We start from the raw sequence: 19,756 nt of genomic DNA on the forward strand, positions 1-19,756 counted from the left end.
GCCAACCAACCCTAGTCTCCCCTACCATGATAATATTTTGATTTTTGATTTTTTTTGGCCACAGTGATGATTTTTGCAGGGGCTATTTTGATTTTGATTTATAATAGGTATGTAGAGACACTTCATTTTTTAAAAAAAAAAAAAAAAACTCTGTGGAAGACCTTTGCTTTCAGTTTCACTAACTAGAGTTTTGTTCTGTGTGGTATTGCATTGTGTTGTTGCTGAGTCATTAGTTTAAGGTCCACACAGCTTAATATATTTAGCCTCATACTTGCATTTGGCCATGTCTTGAGGGTGTTAATAGCTGTCCATTAGTCGCTTACTTCACAGCAGGAAACAATACTTCAAAATAAAAGCTCTGTGCAGGAAATTCACTGCACTCCAAAATGAAGTGTGTTTTTACAAACTTGACACATTGGTGAGTCACTTTCAATCCATTCAGTATGGATTCGTGACCCACTTTTGGATGTAACCTATCATTTGGGAACTGCTGGTATATAATATAGGATATAGGATAGCTGCTGCTTTGGCTACAGTTAATGGGGGTCATAACAAATTAAATTAAGCAATCACATAGGCTATGTTTTGTAATGTTTAGACACATACATACCTTACAGGGTACAAACAGAGCACTCAAAGACTATAAAGACTCTTCAAGCACTCGAAGAAAAATGAACTTATGTTGTAAGTTATAATCATTGTAAATCAACATTTTAATTGTACATTATTCTAGCTGCACAAAGCCTAAAATCTCTAATTAAAATCAACTGTGCAAATTCTTTGGCTTTAGAAAATACTCGTCATCTTGTGATATGGCTTCTGTGACATGAACTGACTTATTTGAGAGAAACTGACAGAGAGCAAACAGGGACAGACAGAGACAGGTAAAGACCAAAGTGGACAGACTGCAACAGTAACAGACTGAGAGTGGCAGGCTGCTTTCAGAGAATATGCTGGAAGGTTGAGACGCCGAGATCCAGATTTGCTGGTCTGACTGGAAAGGCCGGAGGGGGTGTAGGCTGCTGCCTCTTGGAGCATGACAGGTGTGGTGAGAGACGAACAAAAAACAGAAACAGGCACAGAGGAGAGAGGAGACAGGAAGAGGTGAAAGACTGGAATAATAATAAAAAATCAACAGGTGCAGCGAGGATAAAGCGGTGTTCCTGCATCCAGTGCTGACTGTGAGTATAGCACTATTTTTTATACCAGTTTCATCAACACTGTGGAAGAGAGATATGTGTGAGATTGTGAAGGAAAGAATGAGGTTGCAAAACAGTCATGATTACACAAGAATGTAAATTTCACAGTAACTTTTTTCTGACTTTGGCTTGATGGTGACTGAAATGAACCATTTTGTGGATCCAACAGAGACGGGCGGACATCACGAGACAGAGAGGAACAGACAGAAAGAGAAAGAAAAATGGCCGAGGCCCCGAAGATTGAACTCTTCATTAAGGTGAGACCAACAATAATTTTGATGTGCTGTGTTTAAAAAAATCTGCTAAGACACCACAGATGTGGATAACACAATATAAATGCAGTATCTATATGTTATTATATGTATTTGGTGCTTCAGTATAGTTTATGTACTTCATGAAGTGATTTTCTTGAGCTCAAAATGTCTGGGACGTTCAAACGTGCTGCTTGAGCTTGAGCAAGTATGTTTGTTACAAAATGTCAGGACCCAAACACTCTAAAATTATTATTTTGTATGTTGCAGTAAATTTCAGGGCAATGCTAAACTGAAAATGTACAGTTCTATTGTCTTTTTTGTGCTGTACTGCACTGATGAAGAATCCTTAATCTCATTATATGTGTCACTTGTTATTTATGGACAGTGTCAGTGTGGGAACTCGTGAGCAGGTGAAACTGAAAAGAGGCCTGTCCAGTTTGGAAACCTGTGTCCTGCCCTCTCAAAAATGCAATTGCCTCTACCTTGCATGCCTGTGACACAATTTAAGACTGTGGTGGAAAATGTATGATACAGCAGAGACACCACACACTATCTAAATACTAGGTTGTTCAATCTGTGTGTAAAGATGCCTCAACTCTCTATTTGAAATTCCTCAGTGGAGGGTTTGGAGTATCAGAGCAGAGCAGGCTCGACGAGAATGCCTGTGCAGGTATTCATGGTTTGGTTAAGAGCACGAAACCAACTTCCTGTTTCAAAACATGTTTATTGTTTTAATGTCACAAGCAGTGAGAAGAGAAGTTCATGTGTTCATAATGTCATGTCTATTTGTCTGTCAGGCCAGTGACGATGGGGAGAGTGTGGGGAACTGTCCTTTCTGTCAGAGACTCTTCATGATTCTTTGGCTAAAAGGGGCCAACTTTACCCTCACGACTGTGGACATGAAGAGGTAACAACACATCTTTTTTATTTTTCCATGAAGTTATTTGTATTGACTTTGAAACTGATAGGGGTATGACACATTAAAGGGACAGTACACCCCCCAAAACAAAAATCCATATGTTCCCTCTTACCCATAGAGCTATTTATAAGTCTAGATTGTTTTGGTGTGAGTTGCTGAGTGTTGGAGATATCAGCCACAGAGATATCTGCTTTTTCTCCAATATAATGGAACTAGATGGCGCTCGGTTTGAGATGCTCAAAGTGCCAAAAAAATACATTTGAAAAACTCAGCAGCAATGTCTCTTTCCAGAAATCATGATTCAGTTGCTTAAGATAATCCACAGACCTTGTTGTGAGCAGTTTCATAAAGGAACTATTTTCTTTTTACCAAACTACACCTGCCAGCTAATCACCACGCAGAGGGAAGCATGCATTTCCTGCTAGCTCACCTAGCACCACTAAGCTAGCTAATGTTACATCTCAGGAGGATGCCCGAGCCTCTCATCCATGAGTAGTTACACCATTACCTCTGCGCGGTGATGTCATTGGTGGATGTATATCGATTGAAAAAAAAAAAAAAAAAAGCTCCTACAGGAAACTGCTCTCAACATGGTCTCTGGATTATCTTGAGTAACCAGGTCGTGGTTTCTGGAAAGAGACATTACTGTTGAGTTTTTCAAATGCTATTTTTTTGGCGCTTTGAGCACCACAGTCCCGAGCGCCATCTAGTTTTTTTATATTTGAGAAAAGGCAGATAGGTCCAACATTCAACAACTCACATAATAACAATCTAGATTGATTAACAGCACTACACACCTACTGAATTTCAATTTGACTCCAAAGAAAAGGTTGATGTGAGGCATAAAACTCACAAGACAATGCTTGTAGATCATGGAGTGTTATGGTCTGAGTGTCATCAGATTTCAGACAGGTTGTGGGGGGCTGCAACAAAATGCCAACAAAAACTGGGTGAAAATGGTGCAATAACAATGCACATGGACAGACAAACACATTCACACTTACTGTATACTGTATGATTTATAGTTCAGGAGGAAATGAGCATACCTAGAAGACACCCACACACATTGAATAATAATCATAACAATCCAGAGAGATTAGAATTTTAAACACAGTAGTACAAATAGTGGGCGGCATGGTGGTGTGGTGGTTAGCACTCTCGCCTCACAGCAAGAGGGTTGCCGGTTCGATCCCGGGCGTGGGCGTGGAGTTTGCATGTTCTCCCCATGTCAGCGTGGGTTCTCTCCGGGCACTCCGGCTTCCTCCCACAGTCCAAAGACATGCAGATTGGGACTAGGTTAATTGATAACTCTAAATTGTCCATAGGTGTGAATGTGAGTGTGAATGGTTGTCTGTCTCTATGTGTCAGCCCTGCGATAGTCTGGCGACCTGTCCAGGGTGTACCCTGCCTCTCGCCCAATGTCAGCTGGGATAGGCTCCAGCCCCCCCGCGACCCTCAAGAGGATGAAGCGGTTAGATGAATGAGTACAAATAGTATTGATAAAGCAGCAGTGCTCCCCAGAGCCACTGAAAATCTTGGGATGGCATAATAAAACTAAAAACCAAAGCTTAATTTCAGGAATTTGCTTACTGATGTGCTGTTGAAGTAAGTGAAAACTATGTGAGAGTTATAGGGACCCCCTTAAAAATGGTACCAATGGATGCCTTAAGTTGTCTAGTCTCACATAATACTGCTTCCTTCATTCCACTCCTACCTTTACCTGGGGGATGGTAGCAGCAGTTGTATCAGGGGGAGTCATAGCACCCCCCTGGTCCCCCTTAGGGGCACCGCTGCAAGAAAGTTAGAATAACACAATCAAGATTTTCTCAGACAATAAAGATTTAACTCAAAGATGCCCAGTCTGCTGGTGTCTTTAGATGGTCAGGGAGGGTACAGATACATTTATCAAAGCATGTACCTGAAGTAAATCGGACGAAACGGTAATGGAAAGCCATCTCATTATTTCTGCCTTCATCATTTGTATTTGTTTAGTTCAACATTTGTCATTAAGATAAGCCTTGTTTGTTGTTTGCTGTTGTGTTGCAGGGCACCTGATCAGCTGAAGGCTCTGGCTCCAGGCTCTCAGCCTCCCTTTCTCATCTATAACGGTGAGGTCAAGACGGACACTAACAAGATCGAGGAGTTCCTGGAGGAGACCTTAGCCCCGCCACAGTGAGTAGACTGCATCTTGATTGTTAAACATATTTGTTGTTGCCTGCTCCATTTCCAGTCAACTCGAACTCAGTGGAGCGGGCGGATTCCAAGGTCTGGACCTGGGCAATGTTTGTTGATTATCAGTCATTATCCCACCAGCATTCACAACATTATCACTGTACCCATGGCAGGTATCCAAAATTGTGCTGTCGATACAAAGAGTCCAACGGTGCCGGAGAAGACATCTTCCAAAAGTTCTCAGCATATGTAAAGAATCCCAGACCTGAATTCAATGAAAGTAAGGGGGTGTTATCTCAGGAAAGCATTTACACTCATTTTGGAGACTGTGACCTGAGGAATAATAAAAGTCTGTTTTACCTTTCTGTCATTTAGTGCAGGAGAAGAAGTTTCTTTCATCTCTGGTGAAGCTGAACTGGTACCTGGAGACGCCTCTCCCTCATGAGTTGGACCAGAAGCCCAATGCCACTGTGTCTTCACGCCTCTACCTGGATGGTGACTCCCTCACCTTGGCAGACTGCAACTTGCTTCCCAAACTCAACATTGTCAAGGTCAGCAGAGTTCAGCAGCATAAAAACTCTACTCAGAGATCTGTTCATTTTTATCTCAGTGGCAAAGAGGAGTTAAAAGTGGTAATGAGCCATACCTGGACTTTTTTTTGTTGTTGCAAATTATACAATCTTAAAACCCCTCTTCCCTCAGGTGGTGTGTAAGAAGTACCGTGACTTTGACATCCCCACAGAGCTGAAAGGTCTGACGCGTTACCTGGACAATGCCTACAAACAAGATGAGTTTCGTTACACGTGCCCAAATGACTCAGAGATCCTAATTGCCTACCATGCTGTGGCAAAGTACCTAAATAAAATAAAACAATAAGAGTGTAAGTGGGAACAAAGAAGAATAGAGTGAGAAATGTGGAGAAAGAACAGAGAATAGGTGACAAAATGCCTAAAAACTGTACATGATTTATATTTTATTAGGGCCAAAATAAGAGGCTGGATGATAAAAAAAAAATTGTTTGCAGTGGCATGATCAATAATTAGCTTTCTATAAAGAAGTATTCTTGTTTTCATCAGTTGGGTTTGAATACATCAGTTGGGTTAAACTACTTCTAAGTCGCTTGAAATGTGTATTTAGATGCACTGTACGTATTGTTGCATGCGCTGATTGTACTGACGTGGATTTCTTTTTTAGCCCCAGTAAGAATGAGAAAGCACTGTAAATCCCAGATAATATTTATGTTATGTCTCACTTTGCATGCATGTGTTGTGTCTAAGCATTTATGCTATGTTGATTGCTATATATTAATAAGTACATCTTGACGTGAAATCAGATGGAACTTTAAATCAGATGTTATATATTCAGAAAATTACGAGTGTAAACATAAAAAAGAAATGGCCTTGGCTATAGACAAACTGTAAAGCTACTCTGTGCTTTTAAAGTGTATGGACATCCCTAATGATTATTCATAGTCCGTCTTCTTCATTTTTTTATTTGTTTGTTTGTGTCTCTGTGTGTAAATGACTGCATGTAGTGACTCAGTTATGTTTAACTTTGACATAGACAAAGACTAATATTTTGATGTGGTAACTATTAAAGACTACATGAACAAGTTTGGTGTTGGTTGTATCAATGTCGGGATAAATTGCAATGATGTGTATCATTAAATGTCAGGAAAAATATATTAAGTTATGCATATGAATTTATATATAATAATTGTATATGATGAAATAAAAGTTTTTATTCTTACATCTCGACTATACATTCACTGGATTATTATCACTGATGAATTTATATGTAAGCCGCCTTAAGGAGGTGTTAATTTTAACTAGTTTCTATGCCGTTGTGTATTTAATTTTACTGTAAAATATTTGGCCTCATGTTGCAACATCCTCTTAAAATTTTCTTATATTTTCTCTTAATTTTCTGTTTAAAAAAAAAACCCAAAACAAAACATAAGTCAACTCTAGATGTGCCAAACACTCTTAACAACTCTGCTCTTACCAAGGTATGTTTAATGATGACTCCAAATTGATAATAAATAATCTATTAGCACAGGTAACGCCCTCTAAACACTGTTTAAGGACGGGTGTTGTGTCATGTGCAAAGAATCTGCCACATCATCAACAAGATGCCACCAAACAAAGGCTGTAAGAAGAAGGAGAACTTCTGCAGTGGTGAAATCGATGTTCTGGTAAATATACTTAAACCAAGTAAATGTGGTTTTCCAGTGTCTACTGGTGTTACAGGAAAAATCCAGCAATGGCAAAACATTAGCCGTGTCAGCAGCAGCAGTGGTGGAGAAGTATTCAGATCTTTTACTTAAGTAAAAGTAGTAAAACCACACTGTAAAAAAATACTCCTAGTCCTGCACTGAAAATGTTACTTAAGCAAAAGTATGCATCAAGAACATGTATTTAAGTATTAAAGTAAAACACTCATACAGAAGAGTTAATCTTTATATATTAAATTTAAAGATATATGTATATACATATACACACACACACACACACACACATATATATAAATTTAATACTTTTTGTACAGTGAAAGCAAGATGGTTGTCTCTAATCATTTACCTCTGAAACATTGTATAAGTATAGTATAAGAGTATAGTATAAGTATAAAGTAGCATAAAATGGAAATGCCCGAGTAAAATACTGTGTTGTACTCAGGTACGGTAGTTTGGTTATTGTCCTTAGTTATAACCACAAGATCTGATTTGATTTAAAGCCTTAATCCTTAAATTAAAATTGTGCGTTGTGCAAATGTAGTCAGTCAGAGGACCTGTGATAGGAGATGCTCTCATGTTGTAAATAGGAAGTCCAGGATGTGCTTGCTTCGCTCTGATTGGACAAGTACCTTGAGCGGTACCAAGGTAACAGATGACATTGAAAACGCTATTGGTCGACATATAGACGTGGGCGGGACTAAGTAAGTGACAACATACAAAAACTTTGTTAGCTGACTGCTAACTCTGCTCCATCGTCTGTCAAGCAATGTTACGAGCCTGAAGCAGCACTTGTGAAATCCTCGAAAAGTAAGAACAGTGATTTCTGTCCACTGAGAATTTCATAACGTTAACGCTTAGATGTCAAGTTGACTTTTGTTTTATATAATTAGCGGTAATACGTGTAACTTAAGTCTACCAGCTGCTAGCTAGCTAGCTAACGTCAAGCTATAGCTAACGTGGAGACCACTTGAAATGAGCAAGTCATCAGTTACTTTGTTACAGGCTAATTATGCTAGCTTGTCGCTAATTTGTCATGTCATGTAGTCTCATTTAAATGAAGACACGAAGCCAAAGGATGAGGGTAGCAGCTGCTGATTCACAAATCCATGTTCCTGTTTTCATAGTTTCCCTTTTTCCTTCTGAACAACTCGTGAGCTCTTCGTGTTAACGTTACCTCCTCACATGAACCCCCACTGTCTGTGTGTCACAACAGTTCCCCAAATGTCACTTCACATTTGATTTGCCGTGGTAGCGTTTAATTAGCACTGCTGTCTTGCAGGATGGACTGCAAAACAGAGGGTGACGGAGAATTCTGCAGATGGGCGAGTTCAGTAAGCAACACTATTTATTTTAACACATAGTGAAACATCTGGCATAGCTACGGTGACTTTATTTAAGTTATTACTGATAATTTGATTTAAGCAACTGTGCTAACTGTACTTGTGTTTTTAGGTGCTGGTGAACAGCAAAAATGACCTTACATCACGACTGCAACAGTTTGTGGAGGATAGGATGCAGACCACCATGGTATGAAATAACAATTGAGTGTGACAGCCGTTTCTACAAGCAGTTAAAGCACTGCCCTGACCTGTGTTGACAGGGGTTTTGTTTCAGGGTTACTTTTTATTTTATTGATTGAGTAAATATAGTTGTGGAGGAGTTGGGCTTCTTTTTGCACCATTTCCACAGACGAAAATATTCCAGTTTATCGGACCCACCATCCCTCTGGTTAGCATGTTTGAGATTCACAGGAGAGAGAATCAAGAATCAAATGTGATTTTGATTTCTTAAAAGTACCTTTTAACATGTTTTCCTACTCAAATTACAACCCTGATTTTTAAAAAAAAAAAAAAATGTAGGGGCGGTGTGTGCAAGTCTTTTCTCTGCATGTAAAGGGCAAGGCTGAAAACCAACATTGAATGCCTGCGACCTTTCACCCCTCAGGCTGCATGGCATTTAAAACTAACGTGATTGTATAAAGGATCTTACTACATGGTCTGGGGAACACATTGTACAACCATTGTCGGTAAACACAGTTCCTCGCTGCAGCTACAAATGCGAGTTAAGACTCTAGCATGCAAAGCAAAAGCCATATAACAACGATACCCAGAAATGCAGCTAACTTCTCTGGGCCCCAGCTCATCTGAGATGGACTGACACAAAGTGGGAAATTGTGCTGTGGTCGGAAAGGTCTACATCTCAAATTGTTTTTGGAAATCATTGATATAATATCCTCCAGGCTAAAGAGTTTAACGACTATCCAGACTGTTAACAGTGCGAAGTTCAAAGCCAGTATCTGTGATAGTATGGAGGTGTGTTCGTGTCCATAGCACAAGTAACTTGCACATTTGTGAAGGTACCATGAATCTTGATACATATTCCAGCAAGACAATGTCAAGGCACGTTCTGCTCCTGTTGTAACAGCTTGGCTTCATAGTAGAAGAGTGCAGGTACTAGGCCGGCCTGACTGTAGGCCAGACTTGTCTCCCATTAAAAAGGTGGGGCACATTATAAAGCCCAACATACGACAACAGCGACCCCAGTCTCTTCAGCAACTGAAGTCGTATATCAAGCAGGAACAGGAAAGAATTTCAGTCTCAGAACTTCAATAATTTGTTTCCTCAGTTCCCAAACACTTACTAAGTGTTGTTAAAAGTAAAGGTGATGTAACATAGTGGTAAACATGCCCCTCTCCCAACTTTTTTGGAGCTTACAGCAGGAATCAAATCCAGAGTAAGTGTATTATACAATTACATTTATCAGTTTGAACATTAAACAAATTGTCTTTGTACTGTATTCAATTGAATATATGTTGAAAATAATTTGCATATCATTGCATTCTGTTTTCATCTAAGTTTTACGCTATATCCCAACTCTTTTTGGTATTGGGGTTGTATTATCCTGTCATATCACTGAGGTCACGTTACATCTGTTAATTAAAGTGAAGACTAACTGTAGTTTTTAGCATCCTGTCTAGTCTGGAATCACTTCCTGCATAAAGCATGTTTGCATTTATCCTTGCATCAAATGTAAAGAACTTGTAACATGTCTTAAGACCATACAACATACTGTTTCTTTTAAGTATGTATTATAAACTATTTTCATAGTATACTGTTATTTCTAGCTAGTGTAAGAAATCAATATTAGGCCTATGTTGTTTCATACTAACAAACCATGACTTAGGAATGTTACTGCCAGTCAAACTTCACAAACACACTGCAAAAGATTAACCAAAGATTTAATACTGATGTGTTCCTTTTGCCCAGCAGTTAGCAGGTCTCCTTATTTAATTTTGGCACTCCATTGTGGGACAATATTGTACATCAACAGCACACTCAAAACTAGTGTGTTAATTATAATAACTTTATTAATATAGCGCTTTTTAAAACTACCATTAGAAACTGCTTCACACACAAGGACAAACAAAAGAAAGCAGGAAAACAATAAAATACAATTAACAATGGCAAATTAAACAGCTAAAAAATGAAGGAAACTTGATAAAAGTGGACATAAAAGAACAATTTAAGATATAACAATTAAGAAAATGCAAGGCAGTAAAAGTGAGTCTTGAGAGACAATTTAAAAGACGGCAGTAAATGTGGTCTAAGTTCCTCAGGGAAGCTACTCTAAGGGTGGGAGTCCTAACAGTATACGTGCATTGTGTGACTATATTTAGTCTCTTTCAGTGTGAATTCACTGCATACTCAAAACCTGTCTCAAATTAGTCGATGGTATTTTACTCAAACACAACTTTGGACTTCAAAGCATAATATTACTAAAACATCCTATTCTGCGGACAACTACACCACAATGCATTTTTCTGTGTCCATACAATTGTTACACTGCTGTTGTCTGTCTTCCAGCTCACAGGTGTACTGATTGGAGCTGCAGTCGCCATCACACTGATTGGGATCGTGGTGCTCTTCCTTTACAGGAGATATAAGCTGGCTCGTGAGTCATCCAACCTCTTCCTGAACTTGATGCGTGTTCTAATCCTTTAATACATATTTTACATTTATTCTGTCTGCCTCTGATGATAAGGCTCTTCACAAAGGTATATATTTTCTTTTTAGTTTTCCTCAGAATGTGGTCTTAACGTAGCTTTATCTTCTGCATTTTGTTTTTGGATTCTGTGACAAGGTGAAAAAGAGCCTGGCACACCACATTATCGCTTCAGAAAACGTGATAAAGTGCTCTTCTATGGGAGGAAGATCATGCGGAAGGTTTTCTCTATTTCTATTTCTGTCTCACACTCACACATAAATATTTATAGTCGGGTAGACTCATCTCAGTGCTGTAAATTAGGCAAATAGACATATATTTATTTATATACAGGCATGCTGTGTGAATTTCTATTTCTACATTTACCCTGAATCAAACTGAATGTAATCCTTTAAGTTATTGCACAACAGCATGAAACAAGGTTCCAGTAGCTCATCATTGTAATGCACTCTGATACAGTTAGACTGAAAATTGCTTGCATGATTTAGCTAAATAATGAATGCATGATAAAATTACCTCCCTACATTTAATCAAGCACTTTCTGATATTATTTTCACCCACTGTCTTGATTTATTAGTTTGACTCCTGTGTTAAAATATAAATATAATCTTGAATGTGTTTGTTTTTCTAAGGTCCGGACGCTGTCCTCGATTCCTCCTCCCACCACTACCTCAGTATCAAAGCAAGTGCCACGCATACGCAAAAGAACCAAAGTTCTAAGCATAGCTCGCAAGTATGTACCATTACATTTTTGTGTGTTTTTAAGCAACAAAATCCAAATGTTTGCTAATTGTACGCTTCCTAGATGTGCCATTTTCATGCTTTTTCTTGTGCATGATATCAAACTGAATAGCTTTGGATTTCTGGACTGTAGATTGGATAAAACATAACATTGGAAGATGTAACTTGGGGCTTTTGGGAAGTATGCAGGCCTTGGTTCACTAATTTTCTGACATTTAATTAACAAAACGATTAATTGAGAAGATAACGAGCAGATTCATTAATGAAGAAATAGTCGTTAGTTGCAGCCCTAGTGTGCAACTTGAAACAGTTCTTCAGAATTGGTTAGATATCTTTTGGTTTCTCTCGACAGAATCCTGAGGATCCGCAAAGATCCTCCCACCCTGCAGCCCAAGGAGCCCCCTCCCTCACTGCTGGAGGCTGACCTAACAGAGTTTGATGTGCAGAGCTCAAACCTGCCCTCCGAAGTCCTCTACATGCTGAAGAATGTCAGGTAGATAAATAAACAACTTCTACAGATTTAGCCTCTTTCATTGTTTCTCCCATTTGTTTTTATGATGTGTGTGTCCTGCAACTTTGTGGTTGTAGGGTGTTGGGTCATTTTGAGAAGCCCCTGTTCCTGGAGCTGTGTCGACACATGGTGTTTATCGAGCTCCAGGAGGGTGAAGGTCTGTTCAGGCCAGGAGACGATGACGACAGCATCTTCGTGGTCCAGGATGGACGGCTTGAGCTTAGCATCCAGGAAAACGTAAGTGGATTTCATGTTGATTTGTAGTTTTTTTTTTTTTTTTCCAGAAAAACTTGTTTTTTGCGTACAGTAATTTACCCATCATATTACACACTTGCATTTGATCTTTTTGAGAAGGTTTAAGCTATTGCACGGCTCTTGTTTCTTTGGCAGAGTGATAAACTGACTGAATATGAGGTAAATATCAAAGTAGTCCCCTCCAGACATATTTTAAAGTATGAAATATTTGTCCTAATATTTTTTAATATAGTTTCCCACAAATAGACCAAAAAAAGAAAAGGGGCTGGAGGCAGATGTACTCTTATCCCTCGCTGAGAAATTCTGGATCTGGCCTCTGCCCCGCCCACCTACGCTGCTTGTGCTAGGTTTAGCTTTCGCTAGGTTTTGCTTTTGCTGTCTGCTTTGTCCATCGCTGCTTTTGCTAGATTGACCTGTCCAAGAGTAGTACACACAATGATGGCAAGCGCTAGTGTTAGAGCAATCATTGGAGAGATTCATTCGTACATGTTTGAGTCTCAGTCAGACCCAAACTCAGATGAGAAGTCTGCTGTGCACCAAAATTTGTGTTTAGCAGACGTTATCAGAATAGTAAGTATCATTAGCATCTTTATTTCTGTTGTGTGTTAGCTTGTAGGCTAACTGGAAGTGCCTGACGTGGTGTTAGAGTTTGTGAATATACACTAATATTTGCTACAAAGGGGTTGTTGGTAGACGGTGGAAGGAAGCTCCAGGCTCCAGTTTACATCCCCTGCTAACACTAACAGGTTTGCTGTAAAAACTTAAACTATGCTAATTTAAGTTTTTACAGCAAACCTGTTAGTGTTTGCAGTTTGGGGATGTAAACTGGAGCCTGGAGCTTCCTTCCACCGTCTACCAACAACCCCACTGTAGCAAATATTAGTGTATATTCACTGCAAACGGTACTCTCTGTACTGACAAGTCCGCTCTGTGCTGGAGTTTTCAGGTTTCTTTGCTGGCATTGTGTCAAATCCTGTTCCCTGTCAATATGTGTTTGCCATATTACACAGAGACTGGCTTTTGTGTTCGCAGCGTAGCTTGTCTCGCTTGCTCAGCATACGTTTGAATGTCAGATTTTAGGGAAGTGCACTGACATCGCCTCCTTCAGTAGAGGAATGTGAAAACACGTCTTTAGTGACAAACTTTGCACAGATACAAGTCACTGTAGTCAAGATCAGACATTTTATGTGACATAAACATAAGGAAAACACATTTTTTTGCAGAGGGGGACTTAAATGAAGTGTGAAGCAAGAGTATATGGATCGACTTTTTCAGTTTTCTCCTACACCTTCCAGTATCCATGTGCATAGCTCATGAAAAAATATGAACAGGAGAGGGCACTAATGCAACATTTATCTAGATGCAGTCTACTGCTTAGGGGTCAGCAAGTAGACAAAAAAATGATGGCTCTCTCTATACCTTTTGTCTGTATTTAAATGTGTTTTCTGTCTGCTGCTTGAATCTGTTTATATGTACAAATCAGGAGTACCATACCATTCCTAATTTAAGCTCCCTGCATTGTGGCTAGTTTTGGAAGTCCTCCTGCATGATCCTGCAGATTAGTTTGAAAGGTGGCTTTGCAGTGAAGTTAGACTCTGTTGTTGGTATCATTTCATGTGTTTTCTGCTTTTAGGATGGGACAGAACCAGTGGTGAAGGATGTGCTCCCAGGAGACAGCGTCCACAGTCTGCTCAGTATCCTGGACATCATCACTGTGAGCTTCTTATTTCCCCTCCACCTCATTTCTCCTCCATCAGACCAACCTCTTTGTCTCTGTCCTCTTTTGCCCTCTGATCTGTTTGTCTCCTCTCAATTGTTCATATTTCCACTCATGCTTCTTCCTGTTCACCTCAATTTGTTCATCAAATACACCCACATCACCTTGTGTCACATAGTTAATTTAGGTATTTTGTCCAGTGGCTTGCTCTGTCTTGTTTCCATTACCTATGCCATCCTGTTTTATTTCTCCATTCAGGTTAAACATCTTTACTCAAAACTGCATCTTTTAAGCAGTCCCTTCAGGATTTTTTTTCACATATTCACCCTGAATTCTGTACGACTGTGAAATTTTGTTCAGTTACTGCAACTTAACTGCAAATTTGACTATTTTGAAATGGGTAAAATGTAATTTCATTGTAGAGCTGCAAGCAGCTTATTCATTCACTCAAACCTCGACTGTCCAATCAATCAATCCAATCATTATTAACAGGTTTATTGACAGTAAAGCCTCTTTAGTGTGAATGTAACAGCTCATGTCAGATAATAACTGCTGCTGCGGGTCTTCTGCTCAAGCAGCAAACTATGACGAGTAGTGGTGAGATCCAGTTGTACTGTGTAAGCTCATTTTAACTGGGCGGAGAGCAGGGGGAGATGCTCTCACAAGGACGGTCCTTCAGCGCTATGTCAAATGACATTAATAGCAGATGGGTGGCAAGCAGCTGTTGTTATATGCTTTGTGACATGGTGCGTTATCCTGCTGGAAGTAGCCATCAGAAGATGGGTACACTGTGGTCATAAAGGGATGGACACGGTCAGCAACAATACTCAGGTAGGCTGTGGTGTTTAAATCATGCTCAGTTGGTACTAAGGGGCCCAAAGTGTGCCAAGAAAATATCCCCCACACCATTACACCACCACCACCAGCCTGAACCGTTTATACAAGGCAGGATGGATCCATGCTTTCATGTTGTTTACACCAAATTCTGACCCTACCATCTGAATGTGGCAGCAGAAATCCAGACTCATCAGACCAGACAACGTTTTTCCAGTCTTCTATTGTCCAGTTTTGGTGAGCCTGTGTGAACTGTAGCCTCAGTTTCCTGTTGTTAGCTGACAGGAGTGGCACCTGGTGTGGTCTTCTGCTGCTGTAGCCCATCTGCTTCATGGTTGGACGTGTTGTTGGTTCAGAGATGGTCTTCTGCAGACCTTGGTTGTAACCAGTGGTTATCTGAGTAACTGTTGGCTTTTTATCATCTTGAACCAGTCTGGCCATTCTCCTCTGACCTCTGGCATCAACAAGGCATTTATACCCAGAGAACTGCTGCCCACTGGATATTTTCTCTTTTTGGGGCCATCCTCAGTAAACCCTAGAGATGGTTGTGCATGAAAATCCCAGTAGATGAAATACTCAGACCAGCCCGTCTGGCACCAACAACCATGCCACGTTCAAAGTCACTTAAATCACCTTTCTTCCCATTTTAATGCTCAGGTTGATCTTCAGCAGGTCGTCTTGACCATGTCTACATGCCTGAATGGATTGAGTTGCTGCCACATGATTGGCTTTGCAATTTTCTCTTGCCCCCCGCAAGTTTATTGCAAAGAAATGCCCATAAACATTGGACTATGCATCGCAATTTTTTAGAAAAGCTATCGTAAAATCAGGTTTTTCCAGCTGCAACAATCCCAAAGTCAGCTCGCAAAATCCTGGAGGCATTGTTTAGGGTTCCTGTGATGGTTTGGCATGTGTATATGATTTGTCAACAACTGTTTAGACTCAGGAAAATCAAGAAATCAAAGCTTGTTAAAGAGTTGTGAATAATGCTCTTGGTCCACTTCATTATTACACGGACAGGTTAGGAGGCTATTGACACTGAAGTCTAATATGTGGATGAGATTGACTGAGGAGACTGCTCCCTCTGTCTTAACTTTATTCTTTTTCCTGCCTTTGACAGGGTTATCCAGCTCCATATAAGACTGTATGTGCACGGGCTGCGACTCGCTCTACCATCCTACGTTTACCTGCATCAGCCTTTGAGTCTGTGTTTAAGAAATACCCAGAGACACTTGTTCGCGTCATTCAGGTAACAGATTGTTAAACAATAAATATACACTGTGTAGTGTAGTTTTTCCTCAAGACAAATTTTCCTCCCTCTGGTGCAAAACATTATTAGTTAAATGTGATCTAATGTAGATGTAACTACAGTCTGATGTATATAATGTTCTGCTCTGTTCACCTCAGTTTTTGATTTTATGTGTGTTGCAGATAATCATGGTGCGGCTCCAAAGAGTCACCTTCTTGGCGCTTCATAACTATCTGGGCCTAACAACTGAGCTCTTCAATCCGGTAGGAGGGAAATTAATTAGTGCACACACGTTTGCGTGTATACACACAGTCACACAGAGGGGTTCACACTGAATGCCTAAGCACCGGTGGGTATAAATTTGTACATAAACAAGCACAGAAAGGCACATACACATCAAGTCACACACATGCAAGCTAATTTCACACAACATTAAGCACAGTACCATAACTCGGTCCTTCATAAAGCTCTGTGAAAATGAGTAAAATTGATTACGACCCCTCTACAGGAAACAGGGAAGGCAGTAACCTTTAAACCCGGCTTGCCTCAGACTTTATGATGTAGTATGATAATGAACCAGAACACTCCTTAAAATCATTTGGGAAGGGAGTATGTGGAAAGGTGCTGCCTTTGCCAGTTCCTGAAGGCTTTTTTTTTAAATGATCTGTTACTGTTTTCATAATAAGTCCAGTACTTGCTGTTAACCTAGTGTTTGAGTGCACATGATGGTTGCCTAACCTACCTTGCACATAGACTATAAAAAAATAGACATAGCTACTGTGATGTCACCCTTGGGTTTGTTGTTTCCTATTTTAAAGCCTCAAGTTCGGTATTTCTTGTTTTTTTTTCTTTGGAGCCAGAAGTGACCATATTTGGGCAAGAGTTTGGTGTTGTGGAGGAGCGAGGGGTGGATCTGACTGAGGAGCTGAGGATGCTATCAGCAGACAGCCTGTGACTCAAAGCGACCCGCTCCTAATTGTGTATGACTTTAAGCCTTAACAACATGTAAACTGGTGCATTTTATAGGAATTCATCTCCCCGCACAGTTGTCATAAATGTTGAAATAAGCTATAAAGACCAAAAGCGTATTTGTAACCGTGTATTTGTGCTGTAAAGTTGGGCATTTTTTGGCACTTTTGTGTTGGCTCCATTTTTCAGCCCTGGAGGTTGCCACTCGATCCTGCGTCTCTTGTGCACGTCCACAGAAATACATACAAAGCTTTTGCAAAATGTAGCACACACATAAACAGCAGGGGCAGTGTTGGCAGGATGAGAGGAACATACTCACCATTGTCATGACATGCTTGATATATACAATCTGTGATAGCGTGCTGCTGTCGCTTTTTATGATCTCAGAATTAATAATGCAGTTACCTCCTGGAGTGTCTCCATGTTCATTGTAAACATCAGGCAAATCCCAAAGTTCTATATGTCTTGAGGTCTCTGGTGTACCCTCTAGTGGAATCCTTTAGTAACATGTAGTACATAGGCCGGAGGTACAGTATACTTTGCTTTTATCGTAATTGTTCACATACCTGCCTCAAAGTCTTCAAACATTCTCAGGTAACTTATAAATTAAATACAATAGAAAATGAAGAAGGAAGTGATCACCAAATGGAATAAATACCATCAGTGTTTTTACTAGTACCACCCACTGACCCACATTGGATATTTTACTGTTTTTTTTTATTTTGTTGATTATGATGAGATCAGTGATGATCTTAATATGTTCATTTTCCTGTTCTTCAAATCCACTGTGCATGAATACTTTATGGATATTCAAGGTGTTAGTGTAGTCCTGATTAACTGCAACGTGGACTGTTAACTTCCTTGTTTTGTTGCCTAATGGACAGGAGAGTCAGGCAGTGCCCTTGTCCAATATAAACAATGTGATGGGAGAGGCGGCTTCTGGGAAGACGACTCGTCGTTTGCACTTCCAGGACGAGTTACCCGCTGGGACCACGGAGAGCCCCACAGAGACAGGTCACACTCACACACACACACACATAAACATACTTTGCGCACACATTTGAGATTGCGCTTTGTGTTGTGTTGAGACTGATCCAGTGTTGGCACTCTACCATAAACAGATGGTGTAAAGGACAGCCCTTCAAATAGCTACAGGAAGCCGCGATCCACCTCGGCGCCCACCGACTGCGCAGGTGGGTCACTGACTTGGACATAAGTGTTCACCAAATGGCACATGTCTGCGCTAATTTCCTGCAGTCACTGATCTGAAAGCAAGGACACGGACACCAACGTACCTTAAACTCATAATCCTCCTCTTTGTCCTGAGTTGCAGGTATCGACCTGAACATGGCTTGTGAACGAGCCCGAGTCACTATAGATGAAGCTCCACCCAGTCCTGTCATTCCCAAAGTAAGACTCTCCTGTTACATCACCTCTTTACATTGAATCAGAGGGCAGCGGTAAAGATGTAACACCCTGTCCCAGCATCCTCTGCATCTTATGCCACTACTCTCTCTTATGTCTGTCTTTGTAGTCTAGTCTAAAGAAGAGTGTTACAATGCAGCACACGCCCTCTGAAGTGTTTCACTACACAGACAGTGGGGGGCACTCTGATGCCATCTACCTCAGTAAGAGCTGCACAATCCTCCAGGCTGCAAAGAGGGACCTGCTGGGAATCATCCAGCTGCAGGTGAGAGCTCAATCAAAGAAAATAAACACCAAGTGTTATTAATATTTTAGGGCTTACCACATTTTTCAATATTAATTTTGCATATTGTGCAATGTGGCACATCTTATGGGAAAATTCTGATCACTGTTGTGGATAGATAAGGTGTGGCAGTTCTTATACATAACGGGAGCTTGCTGTCTTTTGTGATTATATAATTTTTTCTGTCCCAGGACCCCAGTCTGCTTGAGGGCAGAGTGACCCTCCATCAAGTCAAAGCTGGCTCCGTGGTGGCTCGTCAGGGAGACCAGGTCAGAACAACAACTTACAAAGAGTTACAACTTCGTTTCTGTGTCATGACACTGAAGATTTATTGCAAGGCTTTTTACATTTTTACTCTAGGCTGTGTAGAGGAACCTTGTGTATTTTTAATGTATTAAACATGCTCTGTGGTCCCTTCAACAGGGAAACTTTAACTGCATTCATCTGTTGTAATTCAAAACAGGAGTTTAAATTCTCATATTGCCTTTAAATCCGCAAGTAAAATTCATATAATATCAATAATGAATTAATGCTGTGATAATTTCTGTGGAATTAATTTTTGACAACAAATCAAGGTGTCCCAGTAGCACACCTGAATCTTGGCATTTTCCTTCAGACTGTCAAAATTTGCACTCTTCTTTTTTCCTGGCACTTCAGGAGGTGAGCATCCAGTTTGTGATTTCTGGCCTCCTCCACGTTTACCAGCGGATGATTGATCGCGAAGAAGACACCCGTCTGTTTGTGACGCACCCTGGAGAGCTTGTAGGTCAACTCGCCGTCCTGACTGGAGAGCCGCTCATATTCACTGTTCGAGCTCAGCGAGACTGCAGCTTCCTCTCCATTTCCAAAACCCACTTCTATGAGTGAGTCACATGGACACATCTACAAACACACCCATGCAGAAATAGATACAGTGTGGAGTTCTGCGCTGCCAAGGGCAGGGACTGTTTGGAAAATGCGAGGTTGGGCGCTGGGTGCTACCCTCGTGCCTAC

At 40.4% G+C, this 19,756-nt stretch overlaps 2 protein-coding genes across 3 annotated transcripts in view; both read left to right on the forward strand.

Annotated features, from left to right (window-relative positions):
* The first annotated feature begins 840 nt into the window (after window positions 1-840).
* clic3 (chloride intracellular channel 3) lies at window positions 841-6,293 on the forward strand. Its single transcript, XM_049604719.1, has 7 exons — window positions 841-1,181; window positions 1,369-1,456; window positions 2,251-2,360; window positions 4,419-4,544; window positions 4,718-4,824; window positions 4,920-5,095; window positions 5,247-6,293. Exons 2-7 carry the CDS (start codon window positions 1,421-1,423, stop codon window positions 5,418-5,420), a joined length of 729 nt encoding a protein of 242 aa, XP_049460676.1. The 5' UTR covers window positions 841-1,181; window positions 1,369-1,420; the 3' UTR covers window positions 5,421-6,293.
* Window positions 6,294-7,493: 1,200 nt separating this feature from the next.
* The window catches only part of pnpla7a (patatin-like phospholipase domain containing 7a), a 46,382-nt gene continuing 34,119 nt past the window's right edge, over window positions 7,494-19,756 (forward strand). For both annotated transcript variants that reach the window (XM_049604706.1, XM_049604707.1), the window contains exons 1-17: window positions 7,494-7,584; window positions 8,057-8,108; window positions 8,230-8,304; window positions 10,641-10,728; window positions 10,918-11,000; window positions 11,412-11,512; window positions 11,873-12,013; window positions 12,109-12,268; window positions 13,920-14,000; window positions 15,958-16,086; window positions 16,269-16,349; window positions 17,940-18,069; window positions 18,177-18,248; window positions 18,389-18,465; window positions 18,590-18,745; window positions 18,955-19,032; window positions 19,421-19,626. In XM_049604706.1, coding sequence (XP_049460663.1) covers window positions 8,058-8,108; window positions 8,230-8,304; window positions 10,641-10,728; window positions 10,918-11,000; window positions 11,412-11,512; window positions 11,873-12,013; window positions 12,109-12,268; window positions 13,920-14,000; window positions 15,958-16,086; window positions 16,269-16,349; window positions 17,940-18,069; window positions 18,177-18,248; window positions 18,389-18,465; window positions 18,590-18,745; window positions 18,955-19,032; window positions 19,421-19,626 — 1,709 coding nt within the window. In that variant the 5' untranslated portion in view covers window positions 7,494-7,584; window position 8,057. The remainder of the gene's footprint in view (window positions 7,585-8,056; window positions 8,109-8,229; window positions 8,305-10,640; window positions 10,729-10,917; window positions 11,001-11,411; window positions 11,513-11,872; window positions 12,014-12,108; window positions 12,269-13,919; window positions 14,001-15,957; window positions 16,087-16,268; window positions 16,350-17,939; window positions 18,070-18,176; window positions 18,249-18,388; window positions 18,466-18,589; window positions 18,746-18,954; window positions 19,033-19,420; window positions 19,627-19,756) is intronic.

The sequence above is a fragment of the Epinephelus fuscoguttatus genome, linkage group LG18 (assembly GCF_011397635.1).
Source record: "Epinephelus fuscoguttatus linkage group LG18, E.fuscoguttatus.final_Chr_v1".
Classification (NCBI taxonomy): domain Eukaryota; kingdom Metazoa; phylum Chordata; class Actinopteri; order Perciformes; family Serranidae; genus Epinephelus; species Epinephelus fuscoguttatus.